This window comes from Saccostrea cucullata, unplaced genomic scaffold, assembly GCF_032062105.1.
Source record: "Saccostrea cucullata isolate Sc308-1 unplaced genomic scaffold, CSIRO_AGI_Scuc_v1 ctg2488, whole genome shotgun sequence".
Lineage (NCBI taxonomy): Eukaryota > Metazoa > Mollusca > Bivalvia > Ostreida > Ostreidae > Saccostrea > Saccostrea cuccullata.
Window position 1 is genome coordinate 10,328 of NW_026935727.1, and position 9,289 is coordinate 19,616.

Consider the following 9,289-nt stretch of genomic DNA (forward strand, 5'->3'; position numbering starts at 1 on the left):
ACCTAAAATTATACCTTTTGAGTTAATATTCATTAAATCTGAGAAGCATTTTTGTCCCGTCTGATTTCCATAAATGTAAAGGTAAAAAAAATGTAACAATAAGATAATTTGAAAAAAGCAAATCAAAAGACAAAAGGTCAAAATTAACGGTGCACAAGGAAAAATCTTGTCACAAGAAATACAAATGTGAAATTTGAAAGCCACAGCACTAATCATTCAAAAGTTATGGACAAGATTGAATAAGTCAAATTCCAAGGTAATGAATAAAAGGTCAGAACTGTTGTTACATCAGGCAATGTCCTGTCATAAGAAATAAACGTGTGAAATTCGAAAGTCCTCGCGCCAACTGATTGAAAGTTATGACCAAGGTAAACGTTTTTCAATTTAGGTCAAACTCTTAGATCAAGGTCAGAGTATCAAAATTGTTAGTACCAAATGGATTGTCCTCCACCCGTGAAATATGAAATCCCTTGTATTAATTGTTCAAAAATTATCGCCAAGGTTAATTTATTTTCAAGTGTGTCAAACAACAAGGTCAACATCAAATCAAAGATCAAAAGATTGAAATATTTATACTCAGAAAAGTTCTTCTACGAAGAATAGAGATATGAAGCATGAAAACACTGGCACCAACTGTTCAAATATTATGACCAATGTTATAATACGATAAAAGTTTGCAAAGGTGTGTCCAAGTCCAAAGTCAAAATAACAATTAGGTTTGTAGATAAAGATTTTTTTTACACAGAATACATGTAAAATATAAAGCCATAGCTACAAACAAACAAAAGTTATCGGCAAGTTTAAAGTGTTTGAGGACAAATGGACAAACGGACAGAGAGACAGGGCAAATCCATATGCAACCAAATCTTCTATATAAGATATCTCAATTATAGGAAATTATTAATTATCAGAAATCGATACTGTAGAAATCCTAAACGACAAATCTATTTTTGTTATTCTTCTAATGATGAAACTTACAGGTAAGGGGACATTACATTGTGCAATGTCAATAAGTGGTTTGGGAAGACTGTCTCCATGTGGTAAAAGATAAAAAGTTAAGAATACATGCATCAGCAAGCATTTTGTGTTCTGTTCCTGCATATCATCTCCTGGTCGAATTTTTATGTAATCTGCAATCTTGTTGTTTGATATGTTTTTTAGCAGCTCCTACAAAATAATAAAAAAGAAATTCTGAATTCATTAAGAAAATATTCTTATTTTAAAATTCTTTATATTAGACAATTGATAGAGACATCTATCTTTTTATCTATTTAGGACGTAAAAAGAAATAATTAAATATTCATTCAATTAGGCGATATGTTTTACTGTGGGTCAAGGATTTCACTATTCTTTTTTTCAAAATATAATAAAATGATAACTATGATGGACGTATGTCACAGTTTGTGGTCAAATTTCTTTGTTTTTACATAAGAATTCAAAACGTAGAGCTGTATATAAATTGCAATGCTAGACTTTTTTTTATGTGTTTTTTTTATTAATTCATTGTTGTCCAAATCATTTTTGTTTATTATTTTGCTCATTGTATGTTTATACTACAGAAATATATGTGTTGTTTAAAACGTTCGCAAATAACAAATTTCACTGTTTTAACGCATAAACATGTACTACATGTATATATAACATTTTCCTTTAATGTATATCACAATTCATTTTGCAGGATTTTGAATGGAATTAAAGAAAATATTGGTGTTTTATCGCAAAGATGTTCAATGCTTAGAAACAAAATCAATAATTGTATCAAATTGCATGCTGGCGGAAAAATACACTAACAGTAAATTTTTAAAAAAAAATGTCACTCATTTTGTCAACTTTTCTGTTAAAAAATTTACATCACCGTTTATTAATCCAAGTTTATCGATCTTACAATATTGTCTTATCCTTCTTTTTCAAATGCACAGTCTTGTCTATTCTAGCTTCCAAACTTCCAAGTACCTATAAAAATGAAAAATGCAGGTAATTTCCTGGGGTTTCATCTATGTTTTTATCATCACCCAAAACCTCTAAAGTCCTTCACATGTAGCAATATTTCTTTTATATTTACCATCCTTGAACAAATATTTAAGAGAACTAATCCAGAATTGTTCATTCTTTTTTTTTTTTTGGAAAGAAATCATGCAGGATAAATAAAAACGAAGTTACTGATTTTATTAATTATTCAATAATGAAATCCCTCACTGTGTAAATAATTGACTATTATATCTTTTCATATAAAAAATCTTTAACAGTTATTCAAGTAATATAAGTACAGTACAGCAATTAATATTAATACAATTGATCTTTCCTGCAGTTCTATAATTATACTAATAGTTCTACCAAGTGAAAATAAACATGATTTTTGATTAATTATTTCATAAAAGTTTAATTAATACATCAGTATCGTTTTTATTGTTGTGCTACCAAAGTTTAATTAATACATCAGTATCGTTTTTATTGTTGTGCTACCAATTGTTGTATATGCCCATACAAATATGACATCGAAGTATCTCAGCATTTAAAGATTAAACTATTAAATTTATTTATGGATCTCTGAACATATTTATCACGTTAGCCTTTGGTTCCGGTCATAAAATCAGCAAAGCAAACTCCAACGCAGCTATTCAGAAGTATGCCTTACCTGTTCAGATAGACTTCCAATCGAATCTGAATGCAGATGTGAAAATGTTACTAGTCTGTATAAAGAAAGTCCAAAACAAATAAAATCAGTCGCATTATGTACCTGAAAAAAAGAAAAAAGAATATCAAAATTGTGATTAATAATCTTACAAGCTGAAAGTAAAAGTATATATATGATAGATTAATTATAGACTAAATTTTGTGTTTTAATATCAGTTAATTGGGAGAAAACAGTTTAATTTGCCATAAAAGCATAAACATTGTTCTAAATTGCATTTTTTCAAATCGGATTTTTTCTATTAGGCCTAGGATTAATTGATTAGTTGTCAAACAAAATGACTCTAAAATATGAACATGAAATACTTCAGCTGCAATCTTGTTGTCAGATAAGTCGGGCTAATACATAGTCGAACTGTCATAAAAGAGAGCCATATAATAAGGTCAAACACAAGTTTTATTATGATAAAATTAAGATCACAAAATATTTTCTATAAGCGCTTTTTCTACATGCATGATTGGGTTCTTCATTTTGGTTTTGAAATTATGTATATTTTGTTTTCTGTTCAATCTTGTCAATTTCTTTCAGAGCTTTGAAAAGATGCCGTTTCTTCCTTTGAATTTTGTTTAAAACATATTTCTTCTTGTTTCCTACGCTCTTAAGGATTTTTTTCCATCGAAATATTTCTGATATATCTTTAATTCAGCTTAAGCACTAAACAAACAATCAACCAATCTTGAGGAATTTCAGAATTTCAACATTGTTCGTTTTACTTCAAACCATGAATGGTACAAACAAAGAATGGTATAAAGATTCCTACAAGATAAATAACGACGGACAGGAAGAAAGGAAAATGGAAACTGAGAAAATGTTTCTCTGTGTGCTGTTAAATGTTTTATGATATCGTGAATAAATCGTAGATGTGACTTACATCTAGTAACTTGCTGACATTCTCCAAGGTTTTCTTTTCACTCTGATCAGGCATAAGGTCTGCTTTGCAGGGCTTCCTTTATATCTTGTACTTTGTCACAGTCACAATATAACAATCAGGGGTGTTTCTTTCCTACGAGTATGATACTTTATATCAGAATTCAAAATACCGAACCAATGCGTGAAAAGCTCTTACGACTTTAATGATAATTTCAAAACTACTTGTTCATAATGCTCTCCAGCTCAAACCATATGATTTTTTTTTCTCAAAATATCATACAGATTTAGTACTTTTTTAATATAAAATATCTTCTGATTAACATTGGAATGTTGCAAAAATACATTTTTTTCTTAGTAGTATTTGTTAGGCATGTAAAAAGAAACTACACATCATATATTTACCCTTTTTATACCAACATCTAGCCAGGAAAGGGGAAGCTGGGATGCCTTTAATTTACTTTTTGTTACAATGTCATGAAACGCCGACTCACCATGTGTTTTACATAGCTCCTGAACAAAAAAGTATCTACAAAAGAGCAAAGAATATGAATACTGCTTTGTTTCAAAAGAATTTGGAGAAATAAAGAAAGATAATACAGATATCGCTTATCCCTCAATGGGTATGGTGGTTCTTATTTCTACAATCAAATTTCTAACTCAGAATCTCACTAGAAAACTCAAAATATTTCCATATGATTAAAAAATTCTCAAGAGGCACGTTAAACAACATACAATCAAAATTCTAAAATATCTTTTTAAAATATATTTTAAAGAGGTTAAATACCCCGGTAACAGAATTTTTTTAAAAATAAAATAATTATATATGATAATTTAACATGGCATCAACGGGATAAAGTTGAATACTACTAATTCATTCGAAAGAACCAGATGATAATTAAAAAAAAAAAAAAAAAGAAAAATTAAACAAAACACACACACACACACACACCCTCACACACTAACAAATGCTTTCCCTTTCTCTAAAAAAATATTCCTAAACATATTTCCACAGTTGTACAAATTCTCTAGGTCTCATCCATTGGGCAAAAATTGAATAAAGGTTATTAGATATAAATATATTTAACTCGGAATCAAAGGATTTATTACAAGTACCTTATGTTTTGATCCCTATCCTCTTTGTTACAGACATCTTTAATTGCTCTCAATAGTGAATCAATTTCTCTAGCAGAAACTACTTCTTCAACCATGCATCTGTATACATATTTGCTAGCTATTTGTATCGCCCAGCGAACTTCTGCGACACGAGAAAGCGATTTGAATGACAACTGTTCATTAAATAAACCAGTAGCAGACTGTACAAATTTCTCCGCTTCCGAAATTTCATCTTTAGTTGTTTTCAAGTCTTTCAGAAAATGGTATACAGTTGTTTCCTATAGATAAATGTTATTTCAAAATGTAGAGTCAAGAAAAATATTTCAATAAATGAAGAAATCTTTTCGTCGAGTATATCTTATTTCATCTTTCTCAGATTAAGGTGTAAAATTTACATAATAGAGTGTAGAAATTAGAGAAGAAAAAATGTCAAAAATGACAAAAAAACCGCTTCTGTATCGTAGTGATATATGCAAATAATTCCAAAAAATGACAATTTCACTTCATCACATATAGAGACAAAATAATAATTACACGATATAGGTATTTAATATGAAAAAAGTAACAATTTCGCAGCTATTGAAAGGCAATTTTATTTAAATGAAAATGGTAACCTCTATGCAATGTATGAACATTTGACACGTTTTGACGAGAGTTTCATTGGTTCTGCATGCTCCTCTGGTGTCCCTCATAAACTTTTCTATGTGTTCATTTACGGAATTGTCTCTGTTTAGAAATACAAATATATGTATCAATGTCTGTGAAGAAAAATTCAACGATCAACATTAGCTAAGAAAAATGGAAAATACTTTTATTGTAAATTCATAGTATTCGGCATCTTTGCACAGCTGACAAGATTACAAACTTACCGTCTGATTAAAAAAGAGTGCACGTTTCAAAAGCAAATTGAAATTCATAATATTCAATACAACAGAACAAATCAATAAATCTCCACCTTGTCCGTAGTAAAAGCTGGAGAAGAAATGATCTTGTAACTGGAGTGGTGCATGTATCATAAGGTCTTTTCACTGCGCTTCTTAGTCTCAGTCTATTTCTGCTGACAACTGCGTCACCTTTTACGCTTGTCTTGTTCTCCTCCGAAATAACAAACTCAAGCAATGTATGAATTGCGTCCTCATTAGGTAAATTGTCGTTTTCAAACGTCATATTAGACAAGATTCCCATGAAAAATTGGTCACAAACGGTATATAAAGATTGCCTGAAAGTAGCGAATAATTTACAAACAAGAGGCCCATGGGGCTTAAAGGTCACCTGAGCATAATGCAACAACTTTCATGGGACCTTGAAATTCACCAATCTGGAAGAAGGGCCCTTGCTCATCATAGATATATAGATTGTTCATCTGCTAATACCCATGAGCAAAGAAGAACATTTGCTAAGATTTAATGTATTCTCACTATATAATCAATAGAGCCCCGCCCTAACACCCTTGACCCTGGGGCCATATAATTCATAATTTTGGAAGAGGCATTCTTGCTCATCAAAAATATGTACTTAGTTAGTTTATTTAATACTCAGGAGCATAGAAGAAGATTTTCAAAGAATTAATTTATTTTAAGTATATTCTAGTAATCAAAAGATCCCCGCCCTAACACCAGAAAAACCCCTTACCCTAGTGCCATAAAATTCACAATTTTGGAAGAGGCATTCTTGCTCATCATAACTATGTACTTAGTTAGTCTATTTAATACCCAGAAGCAAATAAGATTTTCAAAGAAATAATGTATTTTCACTATATAATCAATAGAGCCCCATCCCCCTAACACTGGAACCCCTGACCCTCGGGCCATAAAATTAACAAATTTGGAAGAGGCATTCTTGCTCATCATAACTATGTACTTACTTAATTTATTTAATTCTCAGCAGCACCGAAGAAGATTTCAAAGAATTAATGCATTTTCACTATATAATTAATAGAGCCCTACCCCCTAACACCAGAACCCCTGACACTGGGGCCATAAAATTCACAATTTTGGAAGAGGCACTCTTGCTCATCATAAATATGTAATTAGTTAGTTTCTTTAATACCCAGGAGCAGAGAAGAAGATTTTTAAAGAAGATATGCATTTTCACTATATAAACTAAATAACCCCACCCTAGCACTAGAACCCCTAACCCTGGGGCCATGAATTTTAAAATTTTGGTAGAGGACTCATTGCTTATTACATTCATGCCAACAATTTGGACGTTCAGATGTCCAGGAATAAAGAAAAATATTTTTAGATATTGCAATAAATTTAGTGGTTTTGGCCCCACCCCTCAGGTCTTAGGGGGACAGAGAACATAAAATTAAAGAAATTTTGCTCCCCTTTACCCATAGATGCTTTATACCAAATTTGATTGAAATTGGTTCTGTGGTTTCAGACGGCTAAAAATGTTCAAGTGTTAACACACGACACACGACGGATGAAAAGGATAGCAATCAGTCACCTGAGTGACTCAGTTTAACTAATAAAATGAATCTATAATTAAGACAAATAAGAATTTAAAGATTTATGTATACTGATGTTTAAATTAACAAAGCATCTCACAAGAATTACAGATGTGAAATATAAAATCCTAGTACCACCTGTTCAAAAGTTATATCCAAGGTTAAAGTTTTTTTTAAAGGTAGGTCAAACTCTAGGGTCATGGTCACAGGGTAAAGGTTGTTGTTTTCTATAGAAAGACCTTGTCATAAAGATAACATATGGTAAGTATGAAAACCCTAGCCATACCGTTCAAAAATTATTGCCAAGGTTAAAGTTTTCAAAAAATAATCCAAATTCAAGTTCTAAGGGTAAAAGTTGTTGACATCCATTGAACCATCACAAGAATTACATATGTGAAGTATGAAAGCCTTAGCTCTTACCGTTCAAAAGTTATGGGCAATGTTTAACTTTTTGCGGAGAAACAAACAGCTAGACAGACAGGGCAAAAACTATATACCCAAGAAACTTCGTTTAAGGAGGCATAAAAACATCGTTTTTTTAATAAACATAATAAAATCTGCGATTTTAACTTAAACTTTTGGCTGTATGTCTTGCAATCATTACATTCTTTGACATTTCAGTAGCTAATATTGAAGGATTACTTGTATATATTGCCAATTCGATATACCTTTCAAAATTTGCTATATGGATGAAACAATTTAACAAATGGTCAATGGACCACATCGCTCACCTGAGCAACATTGGTGATGGCGTTCTTTACCAGATTTCCCCCCTTGTGATACCTAGTGTGGCCTCGTTTTACCCCTGACCCCCAGGTCACAATTTAAATAATTAGAATCTACACTACCCCAAGATGCTTCCACATACAATTCAGCTTTTCTGGTCCAGTGGTTCTTGAGAAGATTTTTAAAGTATTTTCCTATATATTTCTATGTAAAAATTGGATTCCCTATTGTGGCCCCGCACAACCCCCAGGGATCATGATTTGAACAATTTAGAATCTACATTACCCCAGCATGCGTCCATCATAAGTTTCAGCTTTTCTAGCCCAGTGGTTCTTGAGAAGAAGATTTTTAAATTTTTTCCTATATATTTCTATTAAAACTTGGATTCCCTATTGTGGCCCCGCCCAACCCCCATGAAGGGTCATGATGTTAGCAATTTAGAATCTACACTACCCCAGGATGTTTCCTCATAGGTTTCAGCTTTTCTGGCCCATTGGTTCTTGAGAAGATGATTTTTAAAGTTTTTTCCTATATATTTCTGTGTAAAACTTTGATTCCCTATTGTGGCCCCGCCCACCCCTCGGGGTGATGATTTTAACAATTTAGAATCTACACTACCCCAGGATGCTTCCACATAAGTTTCAGCTTTTCTGGCCCAGTGGTTCTTGAGAAGAAGATTTTTTATGACCCAACCCCATTTTTATATTTTCTTTATCACCCCCCTTATGAGGGGTCTTGGCCCTTCATTTTAACAATTTAAACTCCCCTTTACCTATGGATGTTTGGTTAAAATTGGCGCAGTGGTTTTTGAGAAGTCAAAAATGTGAAAAGTTAACAGACGGACGGACGGACAGACAGGCAGCTAGACAGACAGACAGACAGACAGACAGCTAGACGGACAACGGACAAAATATGATCAGAAAAGCTCACTTGAGCCTTCGGTTCAGGTGAGATAATAATACAGCAAAGTAAATATATACAAAGGTACTCAGATCGTTGTTACTACCGGATACATACGTACGTACTCAAGTATTAAATCTAATTTGTAAAGCTTCTGCATATGAAAAATATAAATGGAGTGCACCAATGCTTTACTGTGTAAATTTCTTCGTGTTAACAGTTTAATTATTTTCATTAAATACTTATATACAGCTCAACACATTTTTTAAACTCACATGGTTTTTCCCACAAATTAAGGTCACATTGTTATAATGCAAACTTGTGTAACGTGACAAAATATTTCAAAAATGAGTTATAACTTAATTTTGATCATATTCCATAACTTTAAACATAATTCACACATAATATATAATTGGTATAGGATTTCTATATGCTCTTGGATGATATATTATGAGAGTTTCCAAGTGGTTTTTTTCATGATTTCTCGTCAAATGCAACCGTCTTTGTTTCCGTTCATTTTAAAGCATACTTTTGCC

At 31.9% G+C, this 9,289-nt stretch overlaps 1 protein-coding gene across 1 annotated transcript; it reads right to left on the bottom strand.

Annotated features, from left to right (window-relative positions):
• Positions 1–978: 978 nt before the first annotated feature.
• On the bottom strand, positions 979–5,842 carry LOC134243632 (E3 ubiquitin-protein ligase RNF213-like; the record flags this gene model as incomplete). The annotated part of the gene is made up of 5 exons (XM_062725877.1): positions 5,631–5,842; positions 5,290–5,401; positions 4,676–4,953; positions 3,965–4,088; positions 979–1,167 (listed from the first exon to the last, which is right to left on the bottom strand). Coding segments are annotated over exons 1-5 (915 nt in total), but the record flags the coding sequence as incomplete, so codon positions are not given.
• Positions 5,843–9,289: the final 3,447 nt, after the last annotated feature.